General features: G+C 32.5%; 1 protein-coding gene across 1 annotated transcript in view; it reads left to right on the forward strand.

Moving 5' to 3' along the window:
* The first annotated feature begins 5353 nt into the window (after positions 1-5353).
* Positions 5354-19178, forward strand: part of LOC127699885 (uncharacterized) — a 46376-nt gene continuing 32551 nt past the window's right edge. Inside the window, exons 1-2 of the mRNA XM_052203290.1 lie at positions 5354-5649; positions 11593-11623. Of these exons, the coding sequence (XP_052059250.1) occupies positions 11600-11623 (24 nt within the window). The 5' untranslated portion in view covers positions 5354-5649; positions 11593-11599. The remainder of the gene's footprint in view (positions 5650-11592; positions 11624-19178) is intronic.

Consider the following 19178-nt stretch of genomic DNA (forward strand, 5'->3'; position numbering starts at 1 on the left):
CCTGTTTTGGAGAGGTTCGTGTTAATCCATCGTTAGTTTTCAATGATATGTTTTGTATACTGTTGTTTGTCTTTTGGTCTTTTCTTTTTTTTTTGCCATAGTGTTGTCAGTTTATGTTTGACTGATGGGTTTGTATGTCTCTTTGGTATCTTTCACCTCTCTTTTATATCCGGAGATAAGTTTTGAGACGGATGGTGAAAACAAGTGAATTTAAGTTTCTGGCAACAAGTTTTTAACAGCTAATCTACCATCAAAACAGTACCATCGGAGTCTGATTTGAATATATTATCTTCTTTAGTTGTACTGGCAGTTAATGCACAGTTTGTGATTATGAAACATCCATGTAACCACTCACCCCATATTACTCAACAGGACCAGACAATAATTGAGTGCGTTTTCAGTTTACGCTTTGGATGGTTATACTTTATTTCATTTTTTTTACTCAAGACATATCTGTTTGATATACGCAACTATTGTTTAAACATTAGAATCTTCGTCAAACTGCAATAACTATCAGTGTTTTATAATACTTTTTTCCCTTAAATATGGGTTTTATATCTAGTTATTATAAAATACAGGGTTATACTTTTTTTCCATTAAGTGTCTAAGTTTACTCTGTTGGACATAGGAGTAACATGACGGGTGTTACAAGTGGAGCAATATTTTCATTCCCTGCCGGAGCACCTGAGATCACCCAAAGTTTTTAGCGGGTTTTGTGTTGCTAAGGGTAAAGTTTCTATGCTGTCTTTTGTGTACTGTCGTGTGTCGTTATGTCTTTTGCCCTTTTTGAGCCGTTGTGTATCAGTTTATGCAAGATTTATGAGATTGAATGTTACTTTGGTATCTTTCGTCTCTCTCTTGAATATTTTTCTCGTTTGCAATCATACCACATGTCTTTATTGCATATAAAATTATTTGGCTATTTTTTATAGATCACTTTTAGTCTAATAGTTCCTTACGCTTCTACGTGGTTAAACACCCATGGCTGTCAATTGATTAGCTTAAAGCGTCCCTAATGAAAGTTAATCCAGGGAAGCGCTTCGTACGCACGAAATTTGTAAAGTGTTATTTTCATTTAAAATCTTGTATCGTGTAGCAAGATGTAGATTAGCTATCAGAGCTATGTGTCTTTACTATATTTGTGTTTTTCTATTATTTAGTGACCTCTTTTTCGTGTGCGTTAATTTCCTGATTGATTAGTATTAAAACATCAACTGCTATTGAAAATTCAAAACACAGACCCATCATGAGTTTCTAACACGAAATAACTAAGTTTAGTAATTTGAGACTATCTGAACGTGTTACAGGAAAAAAGGTGGAAGATACGAAAAAGGCAATGGGATTCCATTTATGAAATCATCAAGGATAGCAAGAAAAATAACAGTCCTTTTATTTGATTAACAGTATATTTTGTATACGAAGATCCACAATGAAGCCAAATAAAGAAGATCAAATTCTGTAGAAATCATTTATCAGTATTGTATCGGAGCAATGAAACAAAACTTAACTGTTAGGTCACCGTTTAAGACATTTGTGCCTCGTTTGTCTCGTGACGGGTCAAACTAATTATTTCAGGTTGGAACTTGCAGATTGTCTCCTAAGCATTCAGATCGAATCTATGACTTAAACAACTGCGAATAATGTCTTTCTTGCATAGCTTGAGTTGCGTATGCCAATGTTTCAAGTAGAGCTCACCATAGTTAGCATGCATTCACATTATAAGTCCAAAAATGTAGAGAAACCATTGTATATTATACTTACATTTACTACAAGTCCTGCAAAAGAGGAATATATTTCAAGAATATATGACTTGTATGACAAAAGAAAATGTGTTTGTACTAAGATCCATACTATTAGCCTAATCATGTTGCTACTGATTCATTTATATTCAATTAACATTGTCACACATTTTAATTATTTACCCAGTACTGACACTCATTATTTTCTGACACAAAACTTTGACAAGTTCGTTTTGGTCGCTATACGAAACCCATTTTTTTCAAATATTTACATTTTTTAATTACTTTTCATATGTTCACTTCAAAATTTCTCATTGAAAATTAAACTCAGAAATGCTTACAAAATAAAAAAAACAAACAAACAATCTGACGTACTGATATTGGGTTTTATCATGTTTTCTATATCTACAACAACAATGAATCGGATGATATGATTTGTGTTAAATGTTCAGCGACAAATATTACATGCATAGCATGATGATGACATGTTACTTTGACATAAGTATACACACCTTGCTGTTTGAGGGGAGTAGACAGACTTGATGAATCAGATTGAAATCTTGTTAGCCTCCTTCTATGCAATGTGTTTGAACCAACCATGCGTTACACTTATTCACTGAAACGCGAGAAATAAGACGTAGATACTCTTTTCGAATACCCACGCATCCCCACGTCAATTTTTAAAGACCCAAATGTTGCAAAACACTTCTCTTACTTCCATTACAAATTTGTTGTTGTCCCCGCAGATAAAGCCCCAAACAACATCGTTTGTGTGTGTAAATATCATTACATAAACTGCTTGATTAGGTATTGACAATTCATTTGGAAACTCAACATATACCCTCACGACATTTACCAAAGAGGAAATCCTGGATAATCATAAGTCTGTTCTATGTTCCTTTGGAATTTCAACCAAAGATGAAGAACTGGATCTGCCATCACTGTATATGATACCTAAACTAAATAAGTGTCCTTACAAACAACGGTATATTGCTGGGTCTTCCAAGTGCTCCACGAAACCTCTTTCAAAATTATTAACATCTACTTTATCAGCAATCAAAGCCGGGCTCCAAAGATATTGTTAAACTGCCTATACTAGAGATGGCGTGAATCAGATGTGGATACTAAAAAATTCCAAAGATCTTTTAGAATGCATACAATCTAAGACTCTCTCATCTTGCAATAGTATTAAAACATTTGACTTTTCTACACTTTACACAAGTATTCCCCATTCCAAACTAAAAGACAAATTGAAAGAGTTGGTATTACTTTGTTTCATTAAAAAGAATGGCGAACGTAGATACAAGTATCTTGTCTTGGGGAGAGATACATCCTACTTTGTAAAGAATCATTCTGATTCAAACAAAAAATTCTTTGAAACTGACATTATCAAGATGCTTGATTTCTTGGTTGACAACATATTTGTTACGTTTGGAGGACGAGTTTTTCAACAGACTGTCAGAATTTCTATGGGAACCAATTGTGCCCCTCTTCTAGCCGACTTGTTTCTTTATTATTATGAGTTGACTTCATACAGGAACTTCTTAGGAAGAAAAATAAGAAGTTAGCAATATCCTCTAACTTTGCGTTCCGCTATATAGATGATGTTCTCTCACTAAATAATACAAAATTTGGTGACTATGTTGAACGAATCTATCCCATCGAACTAGAGATAAAGGATACTGCAGATACAGTTAAGTCTGCCTCATATCTTGACTTACATCTAGAAATTGACAATGAGGGACGGTTGAAAACAAAATTTTACGACAAAAGAGATGATTTCAGCTTCCCAATTGTAAACTTTCCATTTCTATGTAGCAACATTCCAGCAGCGCCTGCATACGAAGTATATATCTCCCAATTGATACGATATTCCCGGGCTTGTATTTCCTATCATGGTTTCCTTGATAGAGGATTGCTGCTCACAAGGAAGCTATTAAACCAAGAGTTCCAAATGGTGAAGTTTAAATCATCCCTTCGTAAATTTTACGGACGCCATCACGAGTTGGTTCACCGTTATGGAATAACCGTTTCACAGATGATATCGGATATGTTCCTTATGTCGTAACTACAATACCCTTCCCTTTTCACGAATGTGACCTACCAAATTAGACTATTTACCGGCTTTGTAATAACATAAGCAACACGACGGATGCCACATGTGGAGCAGGATCTGCTTACCCTACCGGAGCACCTCAGATCACCCCCAGTTTTTGGTGGGGTTCGTGTTGCTTAGTCTTTAGTTTTCTATGTTGTGTCATCTGTACTAATATTTGTCTGTATGTCTTTTTTATTTTTGGCCATGGCGTTGTCGGTTTGTTTTCGATCTATGAGTTGGACTGTCCCTCCGGTATCTTTCGTCCCTCTTTTATTGGTTGTCAATGTCGATACATATCCCGTAGTAGTAGTATTCAAAATCAACCAAAGTTTAATAGACATTGTCATCAACAGTAAAATAAGCAACTGAAAATTAATTCAATTTGTCAAATATTTGAAAAGGTAAGGGACACTGCTGAGTAATATAACCAAGACTTTTCAAAGGATTAACTTGTCCTTTGATTTCACTCTTTTCCAATATCAACATAGTGACTGGTACAAATGACGAAAAAAACTGAGATATACCACAATTCACTTTAGCATGAAGACTAATCACTTATCAATTACTTTTACTCATCAAGTTTCAAGATATTTCAAGATTTTGGTGAGGTTTTTTTTCTTCTTGATATATAGTTACATGTTTACGGGTAGTGCTTTCTGTCTCTGTGTCTGTCTTGTCTTGTTTGATTCCGTATGACCATGGCGTTGTCAGTCTTACTAGTAATAGTAAGTGTTACTAACTGTGTGTACATTCTTTAAATAAAGAAATTATTATTATCACACTACGACTTTGGAATTGATTGTCTATTCGTATCTCTTTTTTTTTAAGACGCATATGTTTTTTCTAAATCCAAGTATTTCGTCTGTCAAGTCAAAACATTAAGATTTTGTGTTGATAGGAAAAAATTATTCAGCAAATCTTTGTTTATACCTTAATTTAAAAAAAAAGTATTAAAAACTACCAAGCTGCAAGGCAAATTGAAAAGGAGTAAGTCTGCCAAATTTTCAACAAAGACATGTTTTTCATTTTGTGCGTATGCGTCGTTACCTTGCTAAGCAATTGATATATCCACCGAATATCTTTTCATTCAAAGACGAAAGGTACTAACAATCCTACTTTATGTTGTTCTTAAAGATTATTGGACAGAATACTGATAACACTGATGAAACAATAAATAGTTGTTGGTTGTGCGGCATTCTAATGACTAATACAATCTCCGAACGCGTTTCTCTACAATAACAAATATGACCTGCTATACATCAGGTTTTAAATCATTACATAACTCAAGCATGAACACACCATTTATAGGATCTAGTATTTTAAATACTAATACAATCTGCACGAGTTTATCTATCATAACACATTTGACCTGCTACACAACAGGTTTTAAATCATAAGACAATTCACGTATAAACACACCAATTATAGGATCTAGTATTTTAATTAACAAAGACATTTACTTATCTGTAACAAAGTATAAATATGTATTTTAAATCTGCTGTCGTCTTTTGGTCAAGTTAAAAGTTTTACACACATACGGTGCAAGTTACTTCAAAAGTTTGATTTGTACATACATCTATTGCCTGTACCAAGTCAGGAATATGACAGCTGTTGTCCATTCGTTTTATGTGTTTGTGCTTTTGATTGTGCCATTTGATTAGGGACTTTCCGTTTTGAATTTTCCTCGGAGTTCAGTATTTTTGTGATTTAACTTTTTATCGATCGACATTGAATTTAACAAAATAATCTTACATAGACATAGTTAGTCATAAAGCAAGTTTTTAAAGATGAGTTAGAAAATAAAAGTGTGAGGTAAGTTTTTATTTCATTTTAGTTTATATAAGAAGGAAACATTTCTTAACTTTACAATATTTAAGGTAATATTACACTTATAATAGACATATTGTTTTTGATTGTCTATATATGTCATTTCATTGTGCAATAATGGTGTTATATTATCGATGACGGGGAGATAAAAGTTATTATCTTTATTAAAACAATTTGAATGCATTGTTTAAAGGGATATTGGAAATAACTCGGTGTGCAAAAGTGAATGTTTGCAAGTAAAAATGTTGTAAATGATTTTTCTTGACTTCTAATTACATTAATGATATATTTAGACGGATATATTCTTGTAACAACCTGCAATTTATACTAAAATGAAGAAAAAAAAATGGATTATCATGATAGGATTATAGTTCCGATGTTTCAATAGATTTAATGGAGATAAAGACGGAACTATTTCATTGTGTTTATTCCAACATTCATGTATATAGGTATGATGTTTCATTTGTAATTCTGGTTGGATGTTGTTTTATATCTTATCGTTTGTGGTTTTAATTCATTCTTTTTTTTCTATATGCATGTAAAAGTAAAGATATTAATCACTTAGTTCAGTTATGTGGTTTTTAGTTTAAAGCAACTATTTGCACAGGATTTATTTGTTTTTACACAGTTTGATTATTTGATTTAGAAGAAACAAACCGACATGGTTATAACATACAAATAATTACACCATTACTAACACAATTCTTTAATAATATTCGTGTAATGGTTAGAAAATACATCAAATAACACCATTACAAACTTAATCCCAATTTTTTATTCTTTTTTTAGAATTTTACCTAGGACGTCACTTTTTGTGGCGTTGATATATTCTATTGTGCTGTATTTATATTCTGTCGTAAATTAATTTTAGGTGTTCGTTGTTATTCTGTGGTTTACATGTAAAAATGTACTTTTATTTATTTATGTAGTTCTCTGTCCTGAATGTTCTTGCATTTATTTGTACTGTATTCCTGTCACATAATGTTGTCATTTTAGCGGTATTTTTAACAGTGCCATATAAGCGGGAGGTTTGGCGAGCAATAAAACCATGTTCAACCCACCATTTGTTTCTTATAATGTCCTGTACCAAGTCAGGAATATGGCAGTTGTTATCAAATAGTCCGTTTCTATGTATGTTGCCGTTTGTTTTTGTACCAGTTCAATGTTTCTGTTACAAGTGGTACAATCAAAATCAATGTATCAAGAACATTGTTAGAGGTCGCCTTTATCCAACTTTGTGCAAACACTTAATTCAGGCGAAACTAATCTGGTGAAACCTTTTAGCGAAAGCATTTTAATGGTTTGATGGTTTCTATGCATTTGTTTTATTAATTCAGTGGTCTCTTACTTTTCCCATATTTGTCAACACTCTGCTTTTCATCTTGAACTCATAACGCGTTTAGATTTTGACAGATAATTATTTTTCAGATTGCCGTAAAAAGGTAATTGTAATAATTTGATAATCGGCGGTAAAGTTACCAATCACTTTGGTAATTGTGTTGTCGAATGGCTTCAAGTGTGAGGGAAATAGGTCATTTTTATACGCCCGTCAACATTTTGATGGGACGTATTATAGTATACGATTGTCGTCTGTCCGTCTGTCCGTCTCTCCGTCTGTCTTACCAGCGTAAACATGTCGCACCGTAACTTGAGAACGACTTATCCAAATTTCATGAAACTGTACATAGTTGTTTTTTATGATGGTCAAACGATCTGTATACTTTTTGGTGAAAATAAGATTAAAACTTTTTGAGTTACGGGACTAAGTAACTAAAACAGGTATGTGTTTTTTTTTCACATGTCGCGCCTTATCTCAAAAAAGATTTATGATTATTGCTTAAACTTTTACACACTTCTTAGTTATATTAATCTTAAGATCTGTATACTTTTTGGTTTTGATTCAAAATTTTATTTTAGAAATATTGAGTTTTTTTGTAAAAAAAAGGGGGGGTTTTCGCATGTCGCGCCGTATGTAAGAAACTATTTATGATTATTGCATAAAAATTTACACACAAGACGAAATACAAATAGTCTTAAAATATGCACCACAATCACAGTGTTTAGTTTACTATGCAATCGAAATACTTAATATGTATGCTTGCCTATGATTGGGAGATAACCTAGATAAAGTAACTTTTATAATAGAATGTGTTATGGATTTACCTATTTTATCATGTAGCAAGAAAAACGAGTCTGATGACCCCATTTGTTCTTGTTATTATCTGATAGCATATTATTACAGCTATCTTCTCATATTTTATCTAAACATTCTATTGTTTAGTTTTCTTTTTATCGCACAAAATTGGGTTTGTAGCGGGAAAAAAAGCCCGGTTGAACTTTTTAATATATTTTTGAGAAAAAAACAATGATGTAAACTACATTTCGACAAATCATTAAAATATTCTATGGATTTTAATTCAAACCCCCATCTACCTTAACTGTCATTGTTTTTTTTATTCATAATACATCTCTCAATAACTTTTATATTGTTTGTTCATGGTTTCAGTGGTAACATATTAAACATTGTAGCGAAATACAAAATTATGGGCGTTGAATATTTGTTTACCTCTGTTTCAAAACTACTGATTATAGCTCTCCTTTTAAATTCATCAGTGTTTTGTTCTGTAGAAACAATGAGTTATCTGTCTCTTCTATTTTGTCGAGATCCGTATTGGATAAAACAATTCTGGAAAGAATTAGAATTAGGCGGGGTATTCATATGAAAAGCGTGATTGAACCGATAACTGTTAGTTCTCGAAAAAAGTGTATATGTTGCTGTGTGTTTAAAGTTTATTACTGTTTGATCTTTGACACATTTGTGATATTCTAATGCAATTTCCGTTTTTGAATTTTCCTCGGAGATCAATATTGTTGTGATTCAACTTTTTCCTATGTTAAAAACATAACTTTTGCAACAATCTTTAAAACGGAACCAAACTAAACATTTTCTCATATATGATCGCCAAACACCTAATCAGTCGGTTCAAAAACTACAAGAAAATGTGTAAAAATAGTTTTCTATCTTCTATGTCCACAACCTCTTTAAAATCAGTCATTTGGAACTAAAATCTAACTCTTTCTGTAAATCCTCATTATTTGACTCTAAACAAAAACCTTATCAATAGAATATAGCAATACAATAAAAAGGTCGGAAAAGATACCATATAGATTGACTCACTCACATTCGGAATAGCGGTAGTACTGATGGAATAACGAATAAACATTGTGCAAACCTACAGTCCCTACGGTCCCGAATGTACAGGGCTTAACATATGCGAGAACCGCTTAAACTCTCAACAGAGCAAGAACGAGTACGTCGATGCGGTTAGCAGACAGCAAAACATATCTTTTGTATAAGGTGACATACATTCACATCGAATTGATTAACTCATTCGTGTTGATGACCGCGAGTTATATTACGTACAGGGGAATTATTTTGCGGTAGGAGCATATTCCTGTTAATGAGGTCGTGTATTTTGTACAAACACGCGCGTAACGTTATTGACAAGTGCAAACACTTTACGAGGTAACAGATGGTATGCTGTTCAAAATCACTTTTTTGTTTGTCCCTTTGTAATGTTAAATGATGATTTGTTTGTAGATGAAACGCACGTCTGACGTACACTAGTAAATGTCTGATACTTTTGACGATTTGTTTTTTTACTGCAATGGGATGATAATACTAGAGTAATGTGAAAACTAAAACTATCTATCAATCTAATAGAGAACTGTATGCTATTAAACAGAGCTTTTTGTTTGGGTGTTGAAATTTATTTCAAGTTACTGATATATATGCAAATCTAATAACCTTGCCAAGAGGCATTGTTAGTGAAAATTTTGTATGAATTTTGTTTCAAATAAGTACATTAAAAAGTCGATCAGAAGATTTGCACATATAGTACCCACTGGAAACATTTTGCTTTTTACAAAATTAATGTCATGATTAAAAAGTCCAGTGTTCAGACAATATGATATTTGGAGTATTTGTTATGGTTCTTCACAAAGTAATAATGTTTATGCCATTTTGATAAAGAACTTGCGCCTACGATTCCAAATTATGTATAAAATCGCATTGTTTCATTAAACGATACAACCTATATTGTAATTGGAAAGGAAGAATAGAAAGGTAGGGAGCTGAATAATCAAAAGTTTAGTATTAGGATAAAATGGTTATAATTTATTATTGAAGATTTCGGAGTAGATTTTTTTTAATTTGATAAAATCACATCCGGTTGATATCGCTAGTATAGTTTACATATTACATTTTTATTAACGCAATTTAGACAATATCGTTCTTGGTAAAAAGTGAAAATACCATAGGAAAATCAAAACCCAAAGGCCTATAGAAAACACAGTGGCAGAAAATAGGTAAAACACACTAGACAGAACAAAACTAAAAGATAGAGCAACATTTACCCACCAAAAAAATGCAGGGTTAGTAGTTGTTGCTCCACGGATGGCACTGTCGTGTTTTTCAGGTCAATATACTTTGAGAAGTCAAATTTGATGAGTAAGGATATTCTGTTTAACGGTGAACATATTGAAATAAGCTTTGGAACTATGTTACAATTAATGTTATGTTGAAAGAAGTACTAGTAATACAATAATATCACGGCCCCGTGAATGAGGAATACAGTTTGCAATAATAACACAGTGATATATAAAACAAAGTATGTATAAATGATTAACAAATGACGTGACCACATTAGATGAAGTGTTATTGGTCTAACTCACATTGGTTAGCCATGGATTGTCCAAAAAGAAGTCAACAAGAATAAAAGCATAGTTGTTCCCCATACGAGTACCGATTGTTGATTGACGTCAACAACACGTAACGAATGTATGGTCAATAAACAAACCAAGCATTGTTATCTTAAATTTGTTTGAATAAGGGTTATTGTCTTAAAAGTATATTTTCCACTTCCTTAAGAATGTTCGCTGCTCTGTTTCAATATAACAAGCTTTAAAAAGACAGTTATACATTGATAGTATATAAATAAGGGAACAAAAAAGCAGAAGAAAATGAAAGATCCATATCCTTGCATGCGATATAAGCCATTGCCAATTTGTCGGGAAATAATTTGCTCTAAATTTTTCATATATCTTTCATACATTCAACATAAGCATATTTGTCTTTCAAAAAACTATAAAATAAAATAGCAAAGATTTTATGAAATTATCTAAACTATAATTTTTTTTATATAATAATATTATGAAAAGAAAAGTAGGTGTTACATGAAAAATTGTTGATGACACTACATAGATGAAACCAGAGGATTTCGAATACCAAAAAAAAAAAATAAAAAACAAGACTAGCGAACATCCTTACAATTATTTAATAAGATATGTTTATCTAAGTTGGCCATTCTTTCTGAGAAAAAAGTAGGATTAGTTGGTTAAGAAGTTATGGTATCTTTGGAAATTTTTAACAGAACTGGGCTGATGCAAATGCTTTTTTACATTTCGTCCCCGAGTATATCACCAGCCCAGTAATCAGTTATACTCATGTGCTGACATGAAATATCAGTTCAAACTGTTAATTATATGTCCTCAATGCTCTTCAACTGTGTACTCTGTCTGGCCTTTTTAATTTTGTGTATTCGAGCGTCACTGATGAGTCTTTTGTCGACGTGTCTGGTGTAGAACATTTAAATCATTGTATCTATGATGAGATTATATTCGAACTGAACAAAACATTCAACATACTAAGGTGCCTTACTTTAAGGCATGGAAGGTCTATGTAAGGTCTTGCACACCGTTAAGATATTTTTGTTTGCAATGCTCTTCATCTTTCCTACAGCGTCGTGTATGCTAACAGTTAAGACTAGTCTTTTGGGTCAACCGGTCTTTATGTTAAAGTACGTCTCTAACAAAACGGTTTTCTGAAAATATTTCACACACACAGTAATGTTGTATTTTCTTTTACAGGTAGGAGATGGACAAAGACTCTCTAAATCAAGTAATTATATTATAGTAACTGAAAATAATATTATTCGTATTTAGCATGAAACGATATCATTGCTTCATTAAAATCATATTTATATAGTATTCCGAATTCAGATTTTACTTAACATTGGTTTTGCGCAGTAAAGTTAAGGCAATTTCGATCAGATTTGGTCAGGGGGAGGTAACCCTGCAAGGACCGCATTAAATATTCATATATTCATTAATGACAGAGAGCCAGTAAGCTGCGTTCATCGATTAAAATGTATAATAACAAATTGCATACATGCATTTGAAATAAAAACGAGTGTGATTTATTTACTGAAACGCGAATATGTATGTTTGTGCCTTAATTATATTGTAAACGGTTGCAATGGCTGTCTTTCTTGCCGAGATTTGTCAGCTTGAAGGAACCCGCCTCTTTTTGTATATCAACCAATCAGAAGACGCTTGCCGTCGGAAAGATGCTTGTGGTTTGCAGAAGTTGCAGAATAGAAAGCACCTTGCAGCGGAAATTAGTTTTGGTCTTTACAATGAAATATAAAATTTGTGCGTAAATTTTTTGTTAAATGGTTTAAAAAATGTAGTACTTTTTTATAAATGTTTAAAGGTGCTTGGAGTTTTTCATAATCTTAGTAAAGGTTAACATTGTTCCCTAAAAACATACTAATTACTTGAGATACAGGAATTGCAAATATATGTGGATATTTTTTATATGCCCCGCACAAGGCAACGGGGGCATTAAGTGTTACCGCTGACTGTCTGTTAAGCCCAATTTTAGTTTCCGCACTCATGCAAATCTGATGTAACTCGTACACAATGCTAAGAATCACAACAAGCAGATAGAGTTTTGGTTCTGAGTCATGTACCGTTCTGGAGTTATGCCCCTGTTTAACTTGGAAAATTGCAAAGCTTGAGCGGGGGCATTCGTGTCCTCAGACATTCTTCTTTTATTGTAGAGTGATTGTTGTTCCAAAATGATGTCAATAGATATGGTTCCTGTTACCAAATTTTCAAACACATGACTTTTTATACGCTTGTCGAAGACAGGACATATTAATTGTCTACCAATGTCTATCTGTCTGTCAGCACTTTGTAAGATAACTTAAATTTTATGTAATTTGATCACAACATCAAGATTTTTATTTTTGAAAAAAATGCCCGTGTCATTCCAGAGTTACAGGAGGGTAGGAATGGGGCACCCCACGTAACGAATATGTGTTTAAATAACGTTGAAGATATACATTTTATTCCATTTGATACCAAGTAGCTACAACATGAGATATGAGGACAAAAAATGAAGGCTCATTCGACGCTAACAGTAGCGAAAAATAAATGTTTGACGCTTGACGATCAAGAGCATTCATATACCCTCCTTTAACAGTTTAAATTGTGGTAAGTTTTCACACATGCACTAACACCACTATGCTCAATACATGTACTCTATCATGTTTACATTATTGTTGCATGGTTACGTGCTCAACAGCTGTCCAAGAAATCGATATTGAAAGTATGGGAATTGCGATCAATACATATTACCGGCCACCCAGAGTTATTTGTTCTATTTTTAAAACATGTACAATATCAGTTGAAATTCTTGGAATTCCGGATGACGTAATTGAATCTGATTGGCTAAGATAGAACAGTGATAAAGGGATTTTCCACTTTCTATTTTGGAAACACCAATAGTTTTTGTTACTAGTCCGTCGGGTATATGGGGTTCCAAGTTTTGATTACCCGAGGCGTAAATGCTCCAGTCCTGGGCGTCGGGCTATTGGATTTTTTAATCTTTGATAAGCAAAAAAACACGTTACAAAATTATTTGACTGCATGAACCAAAACTGACCACATTTGCACTTTATTATGTAAATCTATATAGCCGCATTGTAAATCAGTAATATGTTTATGTCAGGATGAGTTGTATAATACAAATGACAGCAATATTGGAAAACCATGACTACAAAATGTTGTTTGCATCAATTTAGAGTGCCAGCGTGTCCTCTTTTTATTCAAAATATTGGATCGTAAACAAATTTCGGTAGTTTTGATACCTCAGGCTGACTCGTATAACAAAATTAATTGTCCGCATCAACCAAAACTGACCATATTTGAACTTTAGTAGGTAAATCTTATATTTTTCCTCTCTGTATCCATTATAATGAACCGTCACTAAAATCAGTAGTTTGGGATGTTTTGTATTTAAAACGAAACTATTTAACGGCATCATCCAAGACTGACATGACTGATTTGATTTGTACTTTACAATGAAAAGTATGATAAGTTCTCTTCTTGGAATAGTATAATGTTCGTATATCATGTCGGTTGTTTGATTTTGTTTGTAGCTAAACGTCCATGGGGCAAATATTTCATTCATGTTCAGAACGAGTATTTTTTTTTCGGACGTCCTAGATATCATTTATAATCGGGATGACAAGTCTTTCTAAATTGACGAGATGGTTACAGGTACATAACTATACAACACCTTATTAATAACCCTTCACTGTACAATTTTCGTTTGAACATTTGGCAAAAACAGAATCGTAAATCAAAGGCAAACAAGGTGAATTACGATGCAAAGTTCATATATTAAATGCAGAGAGTTAAATTTAGGAAGGGACTGTTAAAAATGGGGAACGAAGCAACGTAAACCATGATGTTTATATCCCATCATATAAAAATAGTTTTCCGATGCGTTGGATAACCTTTCTTTTATGATAGCTGCATGTATATTTGTCGATCAAAAGTGTGTAATTTTATAGCCAATTGTTAATGTGTATAATAATATGAAATGAAAAAGAATGTGTTAATGTGTTTAATATCTATACAGAGTCTAACGAGTATAGTAATTTGTCCATAGGTCTGGTCTGGAGAAGACTTGCCGATAGGTCTGCAATATTCCTAAAAAAAAAAGCAGACATAGGTCTAGTCTACCAACGACTAAGTTAACTTGATTGTCTGCTTAAAATTTCTCCAGTTAACTGAAGAATCTGGCAAAATCATTACAGACGTTAGAGATGAGTTGGTACGATCAGATAATGTTCAAGTTTCTAGAAAGGGTTTATATGCATTTTCCGACGTTTCCGTCATAGTGGAAATATTTTTGTAAGTCGATATTTGTACATGTAAGTTTTAAAAAGAAAATATTGAAAATCCGCTACTTAAAGTTATTGGAACTGATTTTTTTTTTTTGCAATTAATAAAAGTTAATAATTCGAATTAAAAGTGTTTTTGAATTGTTTTGGTTTTAAACACATATACGTAAAATATTAAGATAAAAGTCGTTTTAATAAAATAAAAACAAAATAAATGTACGAATGTACACGAACAAAATTGGAAGTGTATTTCATAATTTACACAATCAGTTAACGCGAAAAGAAAACGCGCGTTTACTTTCAAGTGTAGGTAAATATACACTTGTGAAATCTGTAGTAAACGCCCGTTTACTTTTAAGTGCACGTAAAAGTAAACTTGTGAAATCTGAAGTTAACGCCCGTTTACTACTGACTAAACGGACACAGAGTAAACGCGCGTTTACTCGGGTAGACATTAGAAATTTCCATTTTGACCGCGTTAACGTAATTATAATAAACGCGCGTTTACTAGTAAACGTGCGTTTACTAGTAAACGCGAAATTTGAAGTTAACTAACGAAATATGTGCACGCGGCTAACGTGCGTTTACTTTATGTAATACTTGGTCTGCACCCAACTGTAGGTATTGTGACTCAATTCATCTGTTATTATGATAAATACTTCATTGTCGAAAAAATTGCATTAATATTTGTTTATGATCAAGGATTCAGAAAAACAGTGTTTGTTTGTTTATTTTCTTTAGAAAATTTGAGACCAAGAGTGAAGGTCTTTGAAATATAAATCCATGGATTTTCTTTCTTGATGGAGTAAAATGGTATATCATGTATATGTTGTATCAAATATCTTAATACAAGATACACATTTCATATCAATTTTCAACCCCCTTCCTTGTATGAACACTTTGATGACATATATGTCACATAATGAACTGCATTTCTTATAAAAATAAGAAAAACATGTATGATTGCCAATGTGTCAACTCTCCACAAGAGACCAAATGACACAGAAATTTTAAATCAACTGTAGTTCACCGTACGGCCTGCAACAACGAGTAAAACCCATACCGCTTAGTCCTGCTTATAGTATGTCCACATTGTACTTTTTTATTGATATTGGTTGGGCATAAAAATAATGAGGTGATATGATTGAAAGGATCTCTAAAAAAATATTATAAAGACAAAGGTGTTATTGTTAAGTTGGTCAAGGTGTGTAGTTGCTAAATATACATTGTAGATTTAATTTATCTTACAAACTTAGATATTGTAAAGTGCTCAAGGATCAAATGATCTCTTAATTGGTTGTATTCAAGAATTAGTTATATTGCCGGTGTAATGTTTATAATCGATGCATGACTTCATTTTTCAGCATTTCATTGATGGGTTAGTTTTAGTGTCAGATGTAAGGACTTTCTTATTACTAGTATTTGGGAAATATTTTTAAAAAAAATGCGTTATAGACATTAGGTGGCACAACAGTACAAAGAAAAGGTAGGAATTGTATATGTTTCCTGATTGTGAGTATAAATGTAAATCATGTAATAATTTAGTGTGGATCTATCCTTTTTTAATTTACAGTTTAAATCAATAAATGCATTTGTGTGACGACTAATTGTATTTCACAGTCAATATTTTGTTCCGACTTTTTAAATCAAATACTATTTTAATATGTCAGGGAAATGTTCTAATAAAATGCCTTTAAAAGTTTTAAATATATTCAAAACTGAAATCAAATTTCCGTTCTTTCTTCTTCTTTTTTTCATTTTATCAGAATATTGGAAATAAGTATTCTTCCCAACTACTGGTCCAGTAATCAGAGTTTTTGAAAGCTAAAGATTTAGGTTATTATTTTATTTTAAAACTTGTTTCTTTCTTTTTTTTTTGCATTGCTTTGATATTGTTATTTGTTTTTAGTAATTTGAAGTTATTAATATATTCATAATAACATTAAAGGTACAAATTATACTGCACCAAATTCTTTCAATCTGATAATTGTGCTTCAGGGCAGTTGTAAATCATGTATATAAACATTTTGTTTTGAACTGTAAAAAGACCCAAATAATAGGATAACCCCTTTACTAAGAACATGATTCACATTCATTCTTCACAATTTAGAGACATCAAATCCTACATTTTCATTGGTTGAGAGCACTTTGCTATATTCAAACCACTGTAAAATGAGAAAAACCCATACTGTATAATCAGCTATTAAAGGCCCCTACCTGGAAAATGTGATACAATTAAAAAAAAAGACGGACATTAAACAACGACAACCACTGAACCAAAAGCTCGTGACTTGGGACAGGCACATAAAGAATGTGGTAGGGTTAAATATATTTGTGTGTGCTCAAACCTGGGACAGTAGTGCAACACAGCATAGAACAAACTGTAAAAATTAGTTGCAATATAAATTTCACTTGAATATTGACCACATAGTTTCAGTGTATTAAATGAAACTCTTGAGCAGTGTAAATTTTGCTGGATCAGTGGAGTAGAAAATATAATTTAAAAAGAACAACCGAATCAGTTGCGGGGGTGTTTTATAGTGCAGCAAACAATTTATATTTTCTGAGAGCCTAGCTTAGTTGTGTGATTCTTCCATACATTTCTCTTTTCCATTACCCATAATCGCGTGGCGTCAATTTCTGCCACTTCAAACATTTACAAAAGTAAAGGATTTTTCACACTGACTTTGAAAGTGATGTCTGCTGAAAAACATTGTCTAAAAAATGCAGACTATATGACTACTTTAATGATGTTAATGCAGGTCAACTGTAATCCAGGCAAATATTCAGACAAATACGAATATGACTGGATTCAGGTAGGTGTTGCACAATTCGAAAAGCCGAGTTTTAAGAAACTTGGGACAGAACGATAGCCAAATTTTGAAAAAAAAAAAAAAAATTATTTAACGGATGAAGACTTTTTTACCGTTAACATTATGACATAGTCTCCAACCTTCATATCTTTTTATTATTTGGCAGATTAGCTCTGTTATTGATATATATGAGATAATATCTAGCACAGTTTTAAACTTTATTTTTAAGTTCGAAATTTACTGATAAATGGACTTTGTTTTTTCAGTTTACGTTTTACTACATAGGGCAGAGGGGAGGGGGTTGGGGGGTGTGGGGTGGAAGGGGGGTGGGGGTTGGGGGTGAGTGAGGGATGGGGGTATTAGGGTGCTTTATGAAATGCTGTGAAACCTGGACACCAGTTTTTTTCAAGTTCAAGAAATAGCATTTGTAAAGAACATTTCGATATCGCTTTTCTTTTCTTTTTTTGTATTTTAACAATGGATGCCATGATCTGAGATAGCCTAAATTTTGGCAGTCAACATTTCACTTTTACACTGATAACTGCAATCACAGGCGAGACTCTACAATTATTCTCACAAATGTATCCCATGTTAACTTTAATTGAATTAAATTCACCAACAATATAATAAAAAAAAATGCACATCTAAAAGCAAACTCCCGACTGATCTTGGAAAATACTGTTGTGAAAACAAATTATTTATTTTTTTATTTTTACAATGATCAAAGTTGCAAACATATATATTTAATGAATAAACGAAAAAAATATATCTCCGATATAAGTTAATACAAACAAAACCATTGTATAAAGTCCATCGTTTCAAATACGCGGCATTTATACTTTTCCGGAATTGAGTTTTGTCCGCAATTGTTCCAAGGAGTACCTATCGCGTCGTCAGAGCGTTTGTTGGTAATGAAGGTAAAACAATATTAAACGGTACACGATTGAAACATTAAACAGTCCAGCGTGTTACTGAAGATGAATTTACTTGAATGTACATGATTTAAGGTAGTTCAGGGGTATATAAAAAAATGACAGAATTTTCTTATACTTTGTAAACTTAAACTTTGAAGCATGGTAATCTAAAAAATGCAAACAAAAATTGGGGGTCACCGGCCATCCAAGAGATTTTTTTACCTCTGAAAATGAGTGCAAATAGGCTAATTTCTCAGTGGATATTTAGGAAAAATGGACATAAAATATCTTTGATTGAATATTCACAGCAAACAAAAAATGACAGAAGTTGCTCTTTTTTTCATACTGAAAAGCTTGATGTCTAAATTTTATAAAATTTGAATAAAATTTGGGGGTCACTGGTCATCCAAGAGATTTTTTGACCTCTGAAAATGAGTACAAATAGGCTAATTTCTCAATGGATATATAGGTAAAATGGACATAAAACCTCTTTGATTGAATATCCACAGCAAAAAAATGACAGAAGTTGCTTATTTTTTCATACTGAAAAGATTAATGCCTCTAACTTATATATTTGGATAAAAATTATTGGGGGTCACCGGCAATATAAGAAAAATAATTTATTTTTGATGACTGACTTACCATGGAAACAGACCAAAAGTAACAATTCAGAAAAAAGGCAATTTGTATGAATTGAGAAGTTTGATATCAACATATCTGTTTAGGTTTCCAAGGGAATTTGATAAAATTTG

This window comes from Mytilus californianus, unplaced genomic scaffold, assembly GCF_021869535.1.
Source record: "Mytilus californianus isolate M0D057914Y unplaced genomic scaffold, xbMytCali1.0.p SCAF_43, whole genome shotgun sequence".
NCBI lineage: Eukaryota > Metazoa > Mollusca > Bivalvia > Mytilida > Mytilidae > Mytilus > Mytilus californianus.